At 39.9% G+C, this 18,725-nt stretch overlaps 1 protein-coding gene across 1 annotated transcript in view; it reads left to right on the top strand.

Moving 5' to 3' along the window:
* The window catches only part of LOC144827999 (fibrocystin-L-like), a 1,093,512-nt gene that overhangs the window by 14,631 nt on the left and 1,060,156 nt on the right, over window positions 1–18,725 (top strand). Inside the window, exons 3-4 of the mRNA XM_078686146.1 lie at window positions 7,684–7,837; window positions 8,014–8,104. Of these exons, the coding sequence (XP_078542272.1) occupies window positions 7,684–7,837; window positions 8,014–8,104 (245 nt within the window). The remainder of the gene's footprint in view (window positions 1–7,683; window positions 7,838–8,013; window positions 8,105–18,725) is intronic.

The raw sequence follows: 18,725 nt of genomic DNA, 5'->3' as shown, positions 1-18,725 counted from the left end.
GGAAAATAGTTGTTAGTATGTTGATTGACTTCAGTTAGTATTTCTTGATAGGTAGCTTGCTGTTTGTTTGGTAGAAGGGCATAAAGGAATGGAATATTTGCATTTTGGAAATGACCATGGATAGTGTATAATTGATAAAAAGGTTTGGGGCATACAGAAAAAGTACCGTCCATCATCCAAGTTTGGCATTGGGTAAGTTTAGTTATGTTGTTTGCTGTGGCAAACAGTAATATTCTTTTATCTTTAGATTTGTTGTCATAGAGTAGAAAATTATCTTTATTGTGAGTTACAGAGAGTTCAGGGGGAATTTGCACTTCTTCAAAAGTTTTTGGTGTGGGAGGAGAAGTGCATGTTGCTCTTTTTTGTCTAGCTACAGTTCTTTTAAGAGATTCAATAGATGGTAATTGGCTAGAAGCATGTTGGGGAAGTACACTTAAATGGTGTTTCAGAATAGCAGTTGTTGGTTGATCAGTTCTAGTACTAGCTTCTTTAAGGGAATCTAGCATTTGTCTAATCTCTATTTCTGTTACATTGGGTGGGTGATTATGTTCCTTAGTATAAGTAACAGTAGTTTCCTGAGTTATAGCTCTACCATAACATTTGTTGGCATAATATTTCGTACACTTCCAAAACACTTTCAAATCTTTTTGTTTCTCTTGAGTGTAGACATATCCCATGTAACAAAGAAGCATTTTCCCTTTTTGTGAATAAATGAATTTAGCTCCTTCAGTCATGATTGTATTGTAGTGCTAGGAGCAAATTAAAAGAGAATGTCATTACATTTTTTGATAAAATAATGTTGTATTCTAATAATACAGTTTAATACATTTTTGATTTACCTGTAATTCTTTTGATGATTTCAAGTAGTTCTTTTCAGGTGTTGATGTTCTTCAACCTGTTATTTTCTGTGTATATATTTTTGTGCCTGTGGAAGTTGAGAAAATGTGTACAAATATTTTATTACTATTTATGATATTTAGCTAGAGGTTTTTAGCTAGTTTCTATTTGGTTACCTATCTATTAAATGTCAAATTTACATTTCAATTATATACTTACTTATTTATATTTAACTTTTGATGTCCAGGTGTTGTGTAGGTCTTCTGTATTTTCTTTTTGTCTGTAGGATAAATAGTAAATAATAACACATATATTTTAGGTATTTAGCTTTTAAATATAGGTGTGAAGTTTGAGAGTTACATTTTCGATGGCTAATAATGTAGTAGTACTTACTTTAGATAGGTGTAGCTGTCTTTATGTTGAAGTCAATACGTTTTCTTTCAGAAATCCTGCAGAGTTTCGTCTTCCTTTTGTAAGGAGATTTAGGCTGAATTTTTAGTTTGCTGTAATCTTGTTTATATAGTATTAGTCTAATTGTTTCAGAAATAGGATTGGTTGTTTAAATTGATAGTCTGTTTTTATTTGTGGATTTGAATTTTTTTACCTGTTATGCAAATTACTTTCCTTATATGGGTGACGCCAATTAACGTTTATTGAATGTGTAAGGCCTTATTTAGTATAGGTAATGTTATCTTTATATTTGTAAAGTGGAGGAATATATATAATTTGCAGTAAGAAATGTTTAGTTGTTCGGAACATTGTTTATGTATTATAAAATGTATGTTTGTATTTATTTTGTGTTATAAATGTTAGGAAAATATATAGTATATTTTATCGATTTATATAAACAATTTCTGAATAATTATGAATCGTATGACTAAATTTTAAGATAATAAAGTGATTTATTCAAGGATGTAGTAATTTCGAATTGTAAAAAATCGATCAATTTGGTATCTATATTTTTGTATTCGATATTTTGACTGTTTTTCATTTATATATGTGATAATCGATGTTTTAGAAATCGATAATGTTGTTAGTCGATATTGTTGTAGTCGTTATTTTTTTTAGTCCATATTGTGGTATCGATATTTTTGTGGTTTGTTGTTTAAGTATAGGCAATCGATAATTTTGTAGTCGATAATTTGTCATTGATATTTTGTCCAGTCGATATTCGGTCTGTCGAGGTTATGTCAGTGATCCACCATTTTGGTATTCACAGACGGCACTTACTCATTTCGGTAGTCACAGAAGTTAGGAGTCCTAACTTTAGGACTCCTAAATGCCTTCTGTGAATAACGAAAGTCTTAAAGTTAGGATTTTCTCAGTTTAGGAGTAGTAAAGTTAGGACTCCTAACTGTAAGACTCCTAAATGCCTTCTGTGAATACCGAAAGTCTTAAAGTTAGGATTTTTCTCAGTTTAGGAGTAGTAAAGTAAAGTCATGTAAGCGCTATTATTTGCTCCTCTTGATGCAAGCTAGAGCCTGGTGAGCACTTGGCATTGCAGAGGTGCCATGATCCAGTGCTCCCTCTGTTTTCCAAACAGCTCTGTAGATCTCCCCCTGCGACTGGTTCCTCTCTACTTCTCTGAGGTGGACTCAAGGAGTGTTGCCTGGCTTCCTTCCCAGGGAGAGAGAAGCCCTCCGGTTTTTGGTATTTACACCTTGCTTTGTCAAGATAACAACTAACATTAAATGTGAATGCATATTATGCCCAGCAATTATGTTTTGATGACATGTGCAACAAAGAAACCTTTCTCCTGTTAGCACTCAGTGTGACGTTTTGACAATTGCTTAGTTAGCAAGGTAATTATAAAGTTAGGTTGTTCTGGTCTACGTGTTATGTACAACAAGTACAATATCTTTATATTTTCCTGTGTGGAGTCTCTTTTGTGGCATATTTATTGTGTTACTAATGTGAGTGTGTTGCACAACCACTTTACACATTGCCTCTGGGATAAGCCTGACTGCTCTGGCCAAGCTACCAAGAGCGTGAGCAGGGGTTATCTTGGGAGTGCAACTCCCTTACCCTGACTGAGTGGTGAGTTCTGGCTAGCTTAGGTGCATATTGTAGACAACCAGAAACTTCATTTTTAACACGTCACCATATTTTATTCAACTTTTTAATGCTATTATGTCAAACCAGGTCTGTGAGGTAACAGCACTTCTGCCCTGTGATTTGATATTAGGCAGCACATCTTTTGACTAATCCTGCAGCCCACAATAAAAAATGCAAGTTTTACAGCCAACTGACCTTAACTACTAAGTATAATTTTAGTAGGTTATGGTGCCCTTATTGTTTTGCTTGAAATCTATCAACTGTTTATCTGCAGAATGATTACTAGATGACAGTTGAAAAGATGGATCAATTCTGTTGAGAATGCCTGCCAATCATATGGAAATGGATTGTTGGTTTGGACCAAGGGACTAGGCCAAGCAGGTGTGCCCCATTCATACAGGACATTAGGAATGTTAGTCTTGATTTGGCACCTAAATATGGTTTTAGTAACTTATGATGTCCTTATTATCTCACTTGAGATCTTTGAAATGTGTGATGGTATTCCGCAAGCCGGAATCACGCTGTTCCTTCACAGTGCCGTCATTAGAATAAATGCATATTTAGTATTCATTCATTCAGCACGTAAAACATTATAACGACTAGCCTTAGGGCGGTGCTGGATTTTGGAATAGGTTAATTTACTATTCCAGCTCCAGTATGCGCAACAGTAGATGGTGTTCGACTATAAATCCAACAGCATTCCACCAATGCGCCTCCCTAGGGCAAATCATTACAACGACTCGCGTGCTGAACTAATGCATGCTAAAGAGGCGTTTGTTCTTTTGCCAGCGCAGTAAAGGCACAGCAGGATTCCGGCTTCGGTCTAAAGGAAATTTCCCTTATCAACTATTTGCCTGTAAAATGAGTAAAAGATCAATGTGCAACAGTGCCTGTGTTACATGCATGATTGTGTTGGTGCAGGAAGCTATACCTTCCTGCACATAAACAATCCTGATAGGCATTTTTCTCTTTCTGTGTGTGCTGCAGAATGCAGCACACAGAAAGAGCAAGTAACAAGGAGAAATGAAGAAGATATTTCTCTCCATTACACTGCACCTGAGGGGCATATCATTTTGGTGGATTCTCAGGTTTACAAGATTTTCTAAATCTGGGAATGCGTCAATGACCATTGGTGTTGCGTGGGAACATCCACACAACGGCCTTGGAATACCTACACAGGGCAGAGTAACGCAACACTCTCCAAGAGTGTGTGACTAGACCCCGAGCTGGTGAAAGACACACGTTTATCAAGGAGGTGTAGGAAGTAACAATTGATGGACTTTGGCATCAACATACGATTACCTTCACGAATCGCATTCAACAACATTTTTTAATTTGCTACCCCCTGGAGGCCGACAACCACATCCAGAGGGGTACACAGCTAAAAGTTTGAACAGCTTTTTGTCTTCACTGATGGAGACTGATTGATGATCCTAGGAAAAAGAGTTTTCCTGCTGAAAAACTCCTTCCGGGGTCAGAGGAGTTGATAGATTCATTCTTGAGAATACCCAACCACCAAGGGCTGTCGCTAGTCCCACTTTTGTCCTGAAGAAGACCCTACTTGATGGATCTACAAACATATATATACGTACAGGGTCGAAACGTCGACATGCAACCATCTTATGTCCTGGCTCACTGTAGCAATTAATTTAAGAAAAAGTGGCATCTAAAGTGAAAGACCTGAAAAGGATGGAGAATCTATGTTATTGGCTTGTTTATTGTTTCGATTTGAAAGGTCACTCATTTGCACTATATGTTACCACAGTCACCCACTGAATTGTCTGTGTATTTGTTATTGTGTTCTCTTTGTTAGACAGCCTCCATTAGTAGTATCGTTTGTACAACATTGTCTACACAATTGGCAAGAAAAATAGAAAATCAAAACAAATATTTTGATAAAAATATTTTTTTTTTTATAAAAACGTACTGAGGTGTGGTACATTTATAAAAGTCCAATACAAATCACTATTGACTGTGAAAGAAATATTTTGCTTCTGAACAAGTACCCTGTGGTACTTACCAAATGGAACCACTTGTAGCTTTATAAAGAGTAACGCAACACAGCAATTTTTGCTGTGTTGCGTTACTTCAGATTTTGGGAGCACTCAAAGCCACACAAAGTGGCTTTGCGTGGCTTAGAAAATCTGACTTAAGGTTTGTGTCGCTCTTGCACCACATTCCATGGTGCAAGAGACATGCAAACCAGGTCATACATATACCCCTCAGTCTTTTAAACTAGCTTAAAATACTTATCTGGGTAGAAGAGAACCATTCACAACCCTTTACATGGTACAGAAAAAATGGTGCAAGCTAACAGTCACTGCTTTTCATAATGGTGAAGATAAAATGTTAGTGATTCATTGCAATAGATCTTAACAGGTACATAGACACCTGTTTATTATGGTTGCCACAAATCTCTATCATCAACATAATCTATGTTAATCAACAGACCTGCCTGGTGACAGAACCCACAGCGATATGAAATGCCAGGTTCATGGCGTGCAGGGGAATTGTTATGCACTATGTTATACACTGATAGAACCTCATCGGTGACCCACCTACCAGGCCTGCAGGGCTCCCGACCCACTTAAAGGAGCATATCAGTATTCCAGTATGGGAAACATTCAATAGGGCCCGTTCTGCATCACAATTCAGCAATAACAGCGCATTCATCCAAGCTCACAATTTGTATCATAAGGTAGCATCTTTTCTCCGTGCTATGATTAGTTAGTAAGAGTCTTACGGTGCCTTTTACTGCAAGAAGGAGAATGTTTTTAGCACTATTTGTACATGTGTTAGGGCCTACATGCTACCTTCACCACAGGTATTGTCTTTTCTCACAAGAACCCCTCAAAATATTGCTGTCCAATTACACTTAAGAAAAGGTCAAAATATTGTAATTTGCAAACAGGCTAAGAAAGCAAGAAGGGGGAGCTGCCAGTGGAAATCCCACTTATCAGCTTGTCATATTCTCATGTGGTCACAAGAATCTCCTGTGAAACTGTGGTCACCTGCCATATATTGCAAGGGCACAACCTTCATGTGAAAACTCGTGAGTTTTTTGCCATTCCCTGAGACTTGTGAGAGATACGGTATCCATTTGTGGAGCTGGAAGCCCTCTAGGGACCATTCTCCAACCTGTTGGGCTCTGTCCCACAAACGTCTGCTGTGTTATGGGTGGTTGTGCTTTCGTTCCTCCTGAAGGCCACAATTACAAGGATGAAGACCAGGGAAGTGTGTGCTCCCAGGCAGTCTCCATCTCCCTCACCCTCATCGGTAGCATAAATGAATGAACACGAAGAGACCTCCATTTGCCCACGCCCCAGACTTCAATTTAAATTGGAAGACCAATAGCCACTTCCCCTGGGAGCAGGTAGTCATCCCCAAAACAATAATTGTCTGCCACCAGCCAGTGCTTGTGGACTCAGAGAGAGAAGCGCGGCTATTGCCCCGGCAATGCAAGGAGGGCAGACACATTCGAGATCTCTTAGTCTCTGGCCACATGGCCATAGCAATTATCGGCCCCACAAACACTTCTGTAAATAAAAAATCTAGGGGTTCATCTAGGCACACAGAAAAAATATATGGCCGGCATGGTGCTGGACTTTAGTCACTACTCACCTATGTGTGCTGATTACAATGTGTATGGGTCTGTGGGATCAATGCGAGTCTGAATGGACTCACGGCAGAGCTGTGGCTTGTACACACTGCACTGTGCGTTGCCCACTGTACTTGAGGGGTGAGGGAGTTCGTAAGCTATCAAAGCTAGTTCATTTATATGAAGCTAGGTCTTGGTGGTGTCATCATGCGAAACGTAGCTTATAAAAAGAAAAAAAGAAAGGCTTAGAGCTATTTATAGTGCAGACTTTCAAGTGGCCAAAGCAAAGAGCCAAAAACCTTTCCTGGACACTCACGAGGACAAGAAATGTACCAGTTCATTTAATAGAAAAGTGTGCCAGCGACAGAAGTCGTCAGTGCATTGTTTATTTTAGAAAGCACAATATCGTGATAAATCAGTTCAAAGGTCACTTGTGCTACTGCTCCTTATTTATTACATATGTGCGTCTGTTTGTTATTAATTAGAGAGTGGCGGAATTCTCTACAAAATAACAATCCGTGGCTTAGGCCCTCATGACGGGAGATGCAGTTTCACTCGGAGCGCTAACTCTGAGTTATATTACTCCACCCACAATCACAGTGTCTCCAAGTGTGGCCCTAGCTCATTTTACTGCCGCAGGACTGTAGGCTCTGGACAGCAGCACAGTCTGCCCGCCACCCACAGACTGTGCTTCCCTGTACCGACAGAAACCCAGGACTCCCACCCAACCCACCCGCCTGACTGCAGCTCTCCAGCTAAAACTTTCTGCCTGCTCGGAATTAGTAGCAGAAAAAGTCAGTAGTTTTCTCCCCGGAATGGGGGGAAATTCATGGCAACAGATCGTGTCTTTCACCCGGTATATTAGGTTTTGAGCTTACAGCAAATTTGCTCCCCCCCCATGACATCCCCTCACCAAGTTCCAGCCAACTCCTAATGAGTATTTTAGTGGTTTAATGTTCACTCTGTTATCTTCTCGGCTGGAGGTTACATTGAAATCATACCGGCGTCTGCCTGGTCGGAAGAAAGAATCAGCACATTGAAACTCTTTTCTGCTCATAATTCCTCTGGAATCATATCTTTATAAAAAAAAGTTAGGCTTTCTTTAAAACCGTATATAGTTTATCTCCTAGTTTGCGCTCTATATTGTGGAACACATGTGTGCATACAATAGTTCATTTGTTTTTGCTTTTCAGGCTTCGCTGACTCAAGCCAGTTTGACTACAACAGCGACAACAGTAACAACAATAACGAGGGGAACTCAGTACTGATGGTGTCCACGACTAAGTCTTTTCCGTGTGATGTAGAAAAAGCTGCCAGTCACTCCACCTTATTAATGTGCTACACCCGGTAAAATTATATTTACATTTTAAATAAATTTCATTTTACATTTCAATACAACAAAAACTAGAAAGTAATAATACTGATTATAAAGAGTACATCATTTCTACAGTGTGCTCACTTGTATGTAAGGAATAGATTCTTTGTGCGATTGAACATTTCTCGTTCTTTCCATGTTGTCCCAGAGCCATGCCAGCGGGTTACTATACAGTGCAAGTCAGCGTCAATGGAGATGTCATCCCGTGCAGCAACTGGTGGTGGGGGTGCTACTTTTATGTAAGTAAATATCTGGTGAGATATTGAGAGCCATTGTTGTGTAGCATTACAAGACACACCATAAACCCACAGCTTGGTGTGAGCCACCTGGTTTGTCCATTCACGTGGTAACTGAAGCCCAATAGCCAGTGGTATGGAAGGGGGCGGAAGCTGGGGTGGTTATTGCATGGTCTGTGGCTTATCCAACGGAATTATGCTAGAAGTAGCAGTAGCTAGTGAACAGCTAAACTGGTGGTATCCAAATACCCATCCTGGTTTGTCCCGAACAGGGGCATTTTCTGTTGTGTGAGAATAACTAGTGCATTTTAAAGCATCGTTTCCCAAAGTAAGTGGCTAAAAGGCATGTTTTGAATGCAGTTCAAACAACCTGGCTAATTAATTTGACACGGCCACCTGTTATTTTACAAAAATTGTAGAGAATTATCGCACATGCTTAAAATATTATTTTTTTCCAATTCTGACTCTTTCATGTACAATATAAACCATATCAAAATATTCTACATGAATAAAGTTGAGTGGGAAAAATAAGCTCTAACAACCTCACACACTGTGGTCATAGAGAGGAGAACCCCGTCTGGTTAATCACGTCTTGTGGACTTAGGCACCAGAGCTACAGCTCTTGATAATAGAAATCTTACTAGAGTAGGGATCAAACATATCCCTCAAATTACCTGCTCATTGAGTTGCGTAACAGCACCACATGTTATTGACAGTGCCTTTAAATGGCAGACTTGGGGTATAAGCACTACAAAAAAGATACATTATAATTTGTATAAAGACTTGGTATGGATAGTGCTCTTTGCGAAGCCTAGATTTGCAGGCTATTTATTACCTTAGAGGAACAGTAGTCATTCAGCATAAACAAATATAGGGATTTTAAGTTTATAAAAATATCAATACAGAGCATACAGTTATTACACATAATTAATTAAATAACTTCCATAGTAACCGGGAAATGCACTGTAACACCATGGACATTATGACATAAAATCTGCAACAAGGGATACCAAATAGGTCGACATTGAGATTCAAATGTCAGCTTGAAATAATTTCTAAATGCTCCCATTATACAAAAAAGTTTACCCTTGTCCATTTCGATAAATATAATGCGCTTTCTCCCAAAAACGAAGCTGCCCACCTTTCAAAGTAATTCGTTTGGGCAACAAGCACCAGCATGCCATTGTCTCTAAATATCTCCCTGCCATTTTATGCAACTGTATACATTTTGTACAAAAATGCTAACCTTTTTTTAGTAAATAAGCTAATACTTTCCACTGTCTTCTCCGTGACGTTTTCTAAGATGCGTAATTATCTCCCCATGTGTCACATTTTTATTTCCAGTAAATCGGTTCTCTCCCCCTTGCTACGTCCTGTGCTACTACCCAATATTTACAAATACAATTGCACATCTTTGTATGCGCAGCTTTAGCCTTTCAAAATGCCCAGATTCAGCCGTAATATCAGGACCCTTCCTTGTACGTCCATGCACTGGCATGATGGGCCAAGCACAACTCCTCGACGAAGATTCTGAATCAAACGTCTCCATCCTTCCGCTTAAACCCGCCATATGCCTGGGGCAGATATAGCCTCACTTAGCCATGTACTGCCTTATAGAGCGACGCGCATCTCAGTTTGCCTGTTATCACTGCCGTATGGCAAATTATTTTAAGTATTGCTTTCATATTGCGGGGGTGGCATTCATTTGCCAAGGGTTTACATTATATGCCTTTGATAACATTAATGTGCCATGGATTGCAATATCATGCAGGTGATTGTATTGATGTGCTATCTGTTGCCAGCATATGTTAACGATTGCATTTGTATATCCCCGTGATTAACATAATTTCAATCGGATCTGCATCATATGTAAATATTAACCATTTTGTACCAATTACTGCCATCTTGTGGCATATTTTTCCTCTCACATTACATAATTATTCTTCATAAACCCAGATGCTGTCACTTGCACATGCCGAGGAATGCATTCACACATACACACAGACACCCGCACACACACCCACACACTAGTTCCTCAGTCTACATGCGAGTGTCAGTGTCTCCTCTGTGCTGCAGTCTCTGCACTCTCCAGTGCACTCGGCCTCATCACATACAGCTGTGTCTGGTAGAGGGTCCAAGAATAATTGATTCTGAGTCAAGTTTGCAGTATATGTCCTGGGAGGGTTTTTTCCAAGATGATGAGTGTGAAAAGTATTTCACTGAATTGTGAAAAATGTATCAGATGTTTTAACAGTCCCTGTTTCCACACCACACTTGTTTGAAACAAATGTAAATATGAATGACACTCAAATCCATCATGTGAGTGTTTGGGCTTAGTCATTCAATAAGGGCTTGTAGCGGGTGGGGTGGGCTTTGGCTTACATTTTTGCATCACAAAGAGCCCTGTACATCCTTCAGAGCAAACTCCCTGTGACACTACTTATAGAGGTTGAATCACAGATTTCGGTCATTGTTCTGAGCACTTTGTAGCTTCACTGTCTGTTTGGTTGGTGGCGCAATGTGAAAAGTGTTGCGGTAGTCTTAACATTGACAAGCCAATGCTCTTCTGAGGTCTGCCAGAAGCTTAAAATAGGATAATGAAAATAACTTGTGGGCATGTTTTACCATATTGTGTGAGACAAAGAGAATTCTGTCACTTCCCAAGCACCTCCGTTTTTAAGTCGGGAGAAATCGCCCCGTAAAAGGGGCAATGTTAATGGTCATGGGTTAGAAAACTTATACGTCATCAGAAGGATATCATTTCTGACACCTTGCAGAACAGGAAATCCACCTTCATCCAAAAAGATATAATGAGAATTAATTTCACTGTGACTAAGATCCTCCTGTCAGTTCAAGATGGAACTGCATGTCCTTAACTTACCAAGGGACCATGCCCGCTGTTCAATGCTCCATTGCTCTTGAGATGAGTTTGAGCTGTATGCCTCAGGATCCAAGCTATGTCTCACTGTCAAGACCTAACAAGGCTTAAACAGGTTTGGATTTGATTGTGTATTCTTCTGAAGGGGGTGTCTTCTGTAGGTTCTTGATGAACAGGTACCATGAGGAGCAGGGACAGAACTGATTTACATAATATGGACCCCTGGCTAAAGAAGCACAGTGAATGAAAAATGATCATTGCAATGATACCCAGAGTTATTACCAGTGGCTTAGAATATTTGCAACATTCCTACCATCACCATTTTGTGTGAGCATTGTAAGAACCTAAGTGGGCTTTGGTATACCCATGAGTGGGTCTATTGTGCCGCGGGATCCAAGCTGTATCTCACTGATGGGGCCTAAGGTGGCTGAAAATGGTCTGGGGTTGCTTGGGTTCCCTCTCATCTGTAGGGCAACTCACCAGGTGGTTTGGAATGGACTGTTTCCATGAGTGTCAGTGTCAGTACTGATTTGCATAAGTCTAGCGTGTGTTGAGAGTGGCAAAGTGTAGAGGGGGGATGATGGGATGGAATGTTACCCAGAGCATTTACCAGTGGTTTAGACTATTGCAAGATTCCTCCCATCATGTTTCTAGTGAGGACTAACAATACTGAAACTGGTTTGAGGTTGCTTGAGTTCCCTTCTGGATGGGACCTCTACTGAAGACCTGGGAAGTACTTTTCGCTTGAGGAGCAGGTTCAGTATTAACTTGCATACGGTGTGCCTCTGTCTAGAGTGGCACAGTGGGAAAAATGATGAGCTTGAATGCTGCTCAGAGCTATTGCCAGTGGCTTTGAATATTTGCAAAGTATGCCTTCCAACACCCTTTGTGCACTCTAAGCAAAGTAACACCTACACATACATATAATGCAAAGGTAAATAGGGATTGGCAGTTGTTTGTGGTTGTTTCCAAATGTTGGCTCTGAAGAAATTCACAGGTTCTTGAAAATCTGATCAGATGCTATACTTGCAGAACATGTTTCAGAATCTGAAGATACCAGGTTGGATACTTCCAATAACCAACAAACTCCTTTATCAGCTGGGTGAAATATACCTTCTTGTTCATTCTGAATCATGAGATACCAATCTTGGGGTCCTGTCCTTAAACTGCATTTTCGGGTACATTTAGTAGTACTAAAGTAGTACTATTAATGTACGTTAACATGTTATTTACAAACCTAAATTTGGAGGTCTATGCCTCTGCTTCTTCTAGCTTGTATGTATGCAGATCTCTGCACTGATTGCAGAGAAATATGTGCACATGGGTATTCGTTTTATTAGCAAAAAATGGAGGAGCGGATGGAGTGACTGTAAAATTGGGAATATTTACACCTGAAGAGGAAGTTGTTAAGGGACTTGTACGGAGGAGTTTAGAGATGGTTAGGGAGGGGTTTAGGGGGAGACAAACCCCTAACCACAAAAGACTGAGGGCTTGATTTAGATCTCAGCGAATGGTTTACTCCGTCACAACGGAGATAGATATCCCGTCCACTGAAATATGAATCCCATTATGTCCTATGGGATTTATATTTTGGCGGGTGGGATATCCATCATCGTTGTGATGAATTAACCCGCCTGCTGGGATGTAAGTCAGGTCCTAACTCAATTTTTTATTGCAAACGGCGCTTCTATAGTTATTAAAGTTGTAAATATATTTCAGCTCAGAGCTGGAGTATGTCCAGCACCACACATGGCAAGCCATTGGTATTGTAGCACTCTCCCATAGAATAAAATGTACGCAGGGATTTAACATATAAACCCAAGGAAATAACATTATATTACAAGTAATATTAAAACTGTTAAAAAGTAAAATAATGTAATGTTAAAAAAGTATAACTAAAACATATTTATTATTTTATGTTCCAACATTATAATAACCTTTCTTAATTAAAATAAATTGTGCAGTATAATTTTTTAATACAAATATTTAAATTATTTTTAATCGAACCTACACATCACTTTAATCATTTTTAATTCATAATAAACATATGATTGTTTTAGTTTGGGTGGAATTGTTTACTCTAATTTAGATTTGAGAAAAATACATTTATTTTAATGTAATACATTCACCATAATTTAAGTTTGAATGTAAAATTAAGTTATTAATTATGTAACTTTGTTACATTGTTCTACATTTAAAATGCATATATGAAACCAAGCAATATTAATATTTAACAGAAAAATATTTGCTCAAATTTTGAAAAAGTTTAATAAACGTTTACACTTGTCCCTATTCTTTAGCATAGGGAAATCGTTGCCCTTTTGCTGAGTCTTCATCAAATGAGTGGCATCAAATATAGTTGTAAAATCACTATTAGTAGAAACTTTACTGTACACAGTCTTTAATGAAGTTTTTAGTGAATCCACCCTCTGTTTTAAGGTGAATAGCCAAAAGTAGTACATTTACGGAAAAGAGTAAACTTACACATGTATATTTACTCATGTATAACGTTATGTTTGTTAATAGTCTCTTTAGTATTGAACATTGTTGAGACATTTACCCAAAGAGACACTTGCATTTGAACAAGGTTTTTTAGGTCTCGCCCGAGCGAGGGCATGCCTGCCCTGCGAGACATTTAGTAAATGGGTTTTCAAAGTGCTGCCACAAGCTTTTGCTGGCCTCAAGCTTGTGGTTATGCATGCGTGCACGTGCACAGCCGCCATCTGGCTTTCCTATCTCTTACTCAGCATCACGTGCGATTACTTTCACTTTCACGGCCGCGCGGCCGTGTCACTTTCATGACCGCTTGGCCAATGCTTGTTTAATCAGCCCTACGCCAATGCTTGTTTAATCAGCCCTACACCCGAGCCGCCACACACAGCACTTTTTGTCCCTAGGCCCGAAAAATACAGCTGGGCATTTTAGTGAGGCTAAGGCAGCATGCCGTTCATCTTCCCTCGGCGTCTCTTCCTCAGCATCGCTCAAAATTAATTTCACTTTCACTGCCGCGTCAATTTCACCACCGCGGGGCCAATGCAGAGTCGTGGCCCATAAATACCCACCCACGTCACACCAAGCAAGCGCACGCAACTTTCTCTGTACAATTTTCAAATGCATTTCCAGACAATACAGAGGTCTGGAGGTGCAGTGATGAAATATTCCATTGCCTCTGGTGTGCCCAGTGATAGGGCTGGCCGCCAGTCTTCATCGGTGTGGCTCAGTCTCGAGCACACCTCACCCCGCTCTTTCCGAAGTGACTCACGCACCCCCCTCGCTCCAGGACCTGAGAGAGCCTTCCACGCGTGGAGCTTTCTGACTAACCTGATGCTCCAGATATCACAGAGAGGGGAAGTCAGATGAGCCCGAGCAGAGGCAAACTGATCTCACTACTCGTTCCTGCTGTCAGCCTATGGGCCCATCCTCCGCTCCTCCGCGTCACGTCTGCAGCTCTTTTATCTGACATTCACCCCTACGTGCAGCCATCTTCATTGACATTTGCAGCCTATGCAAGGGTTATAGAGAAGGAGGATTTGTGTCTGAGTTAGGCTCTGGGGCACGGCTAGGCATTTAAGCTCATAGGGTTCTATGGATATAGTGCTGCCTTGAAAATTCGCAGACCATGGACTCCACATAAAGGTCACACCACTCACGGACGCTTTTTGTCCCCAGACCCCAAAAATACAGCTGGGCATTTTAGTGAGGCTAAGGCAGCAAGCCAATCACCTCCTCTCGGCGTCTCTTCCTCAGCATCGCTGCACCGCCCTGTCACTTTCACGGCCGCACAGCAAATGCAACGCCTTTTCTGAGTTAGGACTGCTCTGGGGCACAGCTATGCATTTAACCTCATAGGGGTCTATGGATATAGTGCTGCCTTGAAAGTTGAAAGTTTGCAGACCATGTACCCCACATAAAGGTTTAAGTTCTCCTTGATATAAATCGTCCAAACCCAGTCATCACTCTGTACCAGACAAGCAGAACCTTTCTGGCTGAGGTTTAAGAAAGCACCCAGGCTCACGAGAGCACCCTAGGGTGAAAGGCCATGAACAGGGTAAAAGGATCAGCAGTGCGGGCAGACATGCATTAAAAACAAGCATTGGCATAGCCAATAGGTCTCGCTTTGGGACCTTATAAGTATTTAGTTAACCTTGTTGCAACAACATAAACTGTTGCATGGCTAAATACTTATGAGGTCCCAAAGCCGAGACCTATTGCCTATGCAAATGCTTGTTCTAAATGTAGCAGGGGATAGACCCATTGGAATTCGTATTAGAATCTCTGTTATTGTCAGCTTAAGACAGAAGTTGAAATTGTGGACTTACTATATTGAGATTGCATGTGAAAGTCATTTGCATTGCAGGATTTACAGTTGAAGCATCCACAGGGTATTGGAAATCTGAACTACTTTAACTATTTACTTCTTGTCGACTAGCTAAGTAATAAAGTCTTCAAAATGGTTATTTTCCTGGCAATTGTTTTCAGGCTTTGGGCTAAGTTTAAAGAGGAGAAAGTTATAGCAAGATTACACTCATCAACATTTTTTAATTGATTCCATATCATAGCAAGTGGAGCACTTAATAAATCTGCTGAACAGATAGCTCATTTTGGTGCATCCATTTTCCATGCTGGCGATGATGGCTGCCTGTGACCAACTGACTTATCTTGGCATGTACTGCAATCTTTCTCACAAAGTTTAACGGTCTTCAGTAAAAAGAAACTTGCCTCACCTTTGATAGCTTTTGCCTGAGTGAAATGCTGATCCTCAGAGCAAATACGCATAAGCGCTGTGCACAACAACCTAACAATTGAAAAAAGTACAGTAAGAAATACGTTTTTAATGTCGACAACATGGTCAAGTAAAAAGTAATAGATGTTGAGAGTCATTGAACATGTATATGCATTAAATTAAGAAAAAACATATTCTCTAAATAGTATGATAGCAAAAACAAAATGTCTTTGGCAAAAGCAATAACAAGAAATATTGTACAAAAATTAAATGAACAACCTACACTAGTTCCAAATGTGACAAACAAAATGGCCATAAAAGCATTCCCAAAAAAGGGGAGAGTATATCTACTTGCATATCAAAAGAATGTGCCATTTTGTACAAGTGGATATTATGTGCATGGATACTTTTCATCAGTTTTGAGATTCTCTTTAGTTTAACAACTGACACCATTTTCTCTGTACCTTCAATCACCAGTACCTGATTGTGCTCCTGTAAGAATATATACAAGAAACTCAAATAAACCATTTATACTGCAATTAAATGAAATTGTGTCATTTGTTTACACAGTTGGTATGGACATAGGGACCATACATAACTAAGAGATGGACAAGATTACCTCTAATATTTCGTGACAATTATTAATTAATCTCGACATGTTTCTGCAAGTGCACTAAAGATTGTTTTTATCAATCTCTCTATCTTTATAGGGTATTCAACCTCTCCACCCAGATATTTTTCTTCTACCTTTTTACCCTACATTTGTTTCCAAAACCTATCTTGGTTGGTAGCAGCAGCACCAGCAGTAAATCCTAAGCAAGTAGGATGTCACAATTCAATATATCATCTCTTTTTACTTGCTTCTTTTATAAAACTTTTTTAAATTCAACAGTTTAAGCATTTTTATTTGATAGTGCATATTTTTAGGTGAAGCTACATCAATGCACAGCAATTTTCAAGAAATATTCAATCTAATAGAGAATCCACCCAATGGGAAATATTGGTTTATTCAGTTAATAGTAACCATGAACCACTTTTTAGTTACCCAAAGATACTCTAGGACAAAACATATTCACTAAGTGACCATACTTTTTCTCTCTAATTCTGTATATCTATGTTCTACTAAATTTGGAAATCATTGTCAATACTTATATGAACAAGGCATGCAATTTACAAGAAATAACCAGAGTTTTACATCTGAATAACATCCTCCTATATTGTTTTTCATTTAAACTATTTTATAGGATTTGTATTTAAAGATCCAGTACTAGTTCCTCTTCCTAACTAGATCAACCTACCTTTTCAGATGTATAATACTCTCAATAATAATCCACTGAAGCATCATGTGTAACCCCGGGTGCAGTGCTTCGCTCCGTCCATGGAGTGTACGTAGTGATGCCTACTTCGCGATTCGCAAAGTAGGCGTAGTAGGCAACACTACGCATACTCCGAAGTTGCCCGCCTCCCTCCCGCCCTCTTCCACATGCCTAATTTAATTTAAAATAGAGTAAAAATAAATTAAAAAGGACTTACCTTATATGCGGAGTCCCGGGGCTCCCCCTTCTGCTGCAGTTCCGACTTCTTCCAGCCAAATGCACATGCGCGGGCGCCTGCGCATGTGCATTTCTCGCAAGATATTTGATTTTTCAAAATATTAATTCCCATTTTTTTAACCTTTTTTTGTGTTTATTAATTATTGTATTGGCATACATTTTTTATTTATCTATTATTTTATCGGCATAAATTAGGAACCAAAAAAGAAATATCAGCAAATTCGATGGCATGCAAGTCCAGCATAAATCCATAGTAAGATACAAATGCTATTTGCGATACATGTTCCAATACCAAGCATTAATAAAATATAAGCAAGGAAGAAAAACAATGGAAAGGAGTGAGATAACAAGCCATAGATGGAGAGAAGAAAAGAAAGGAAAAAGGAAAGGAGAAAAAAAAGGGAGGGAAGACGAAACTACACTACAAAGAAGGGTAAAGAGGGCAGGGAAATGAATCATTCAGACGAATCACAAGTATAATAATGCAGGGGGAGTGTGGTGACAAGGACAAGACAGAATCATGCGTCATGGCGAATTAGGGGAAGAGGCATCCTGCAGAAAGGTAGTCCATGTGAGAATTAAAATATCTGCTTTGTCCGTTAAGTTGTAAATGACCTTTTCATAGGACGCCGTATTGGAAATATCCGCAAGCCATTTCTCATGAAACTGCAGTTGTCGAGAACACCAATGTCAGAGAATACACATCTTGGAAGCTGCAAGAGCAGTTACGGGCTGATGACGGGCATGACAGTTCAGCTCGGAAAGGCCCAATAAGTCATGGAGAAGAATTTGGGGGTCCTTAAGTGGCGAAAGAAAATCCATGAACTCCTAGAGCGTGCAACCCACTGCTGTCCAGAAGGGATGAATGGCAGGACAATCCAGTAATATATGAACTGTATCACAGGGCGCGTGATTGCATCACCAGCAGGCAGAGTGAGGGAACAACACTGCAACCTGAAGCTGTGCCGAGGTCCATTGCCAGCCCTGAAGATGTTAAATAAACTGCCTTTATCTTTGCTTCCTGGACTACCCATTTCAGAGCTTCCAAGAGTTTTACCCAGTCCTCCTCATCATATTCCTCCTGCAGGCAAGCCTGCCAGGTCATCCTGAGGCTAACCAATTGTGGCTGGAAGTAGAGGTGGTGAATCAGAAGTTTGTAGAACCCCGAAATCACACCTGAAAAACTGACCCCAAGTGTTAAGGTAGGAGAGCACTGGAAAACAGTTTGCTCAGCAGACTATGATGTAATTGTGTGTAGCACCATCGTTGAGTATGCACCGTGCCAAATTTGTTCTGTAGCATCTCAACGTACTTGAGTTCGCCACCAGAAATCAGGTGTGTGATGGTTAGAATCCCAGCTCTAAGCCAGGTTCCCCGGTCAAGCCTGACCCCCAAGCAAATACCAGTATTGTTCTAGAGGGGAGCCTTTTCATGGAGTTGTGCATCAACCGAACGGAGCTTGTCAGCCCG

The sequence above is a fragment of the Lissotriton helveticus genome, chromosome 4_1 (assembly GCF_964261635.1).
Source record: "Lissotriton helveticus chromosome 4_1, aLisHel1.1, whole genome shotgun sequence".
Taxonomy (NCBI): Eukaryota; Metazoa; Chordata; class Amphibia; order Caudata; family Salamandridae; genus Lissotriton; species Lissotriton helveticus.
The sequence above is the reverse complement of the archived record's forward strand: the minus strand, read 5'-3'. Positions and strand labels throughout refer to the sequence as shown.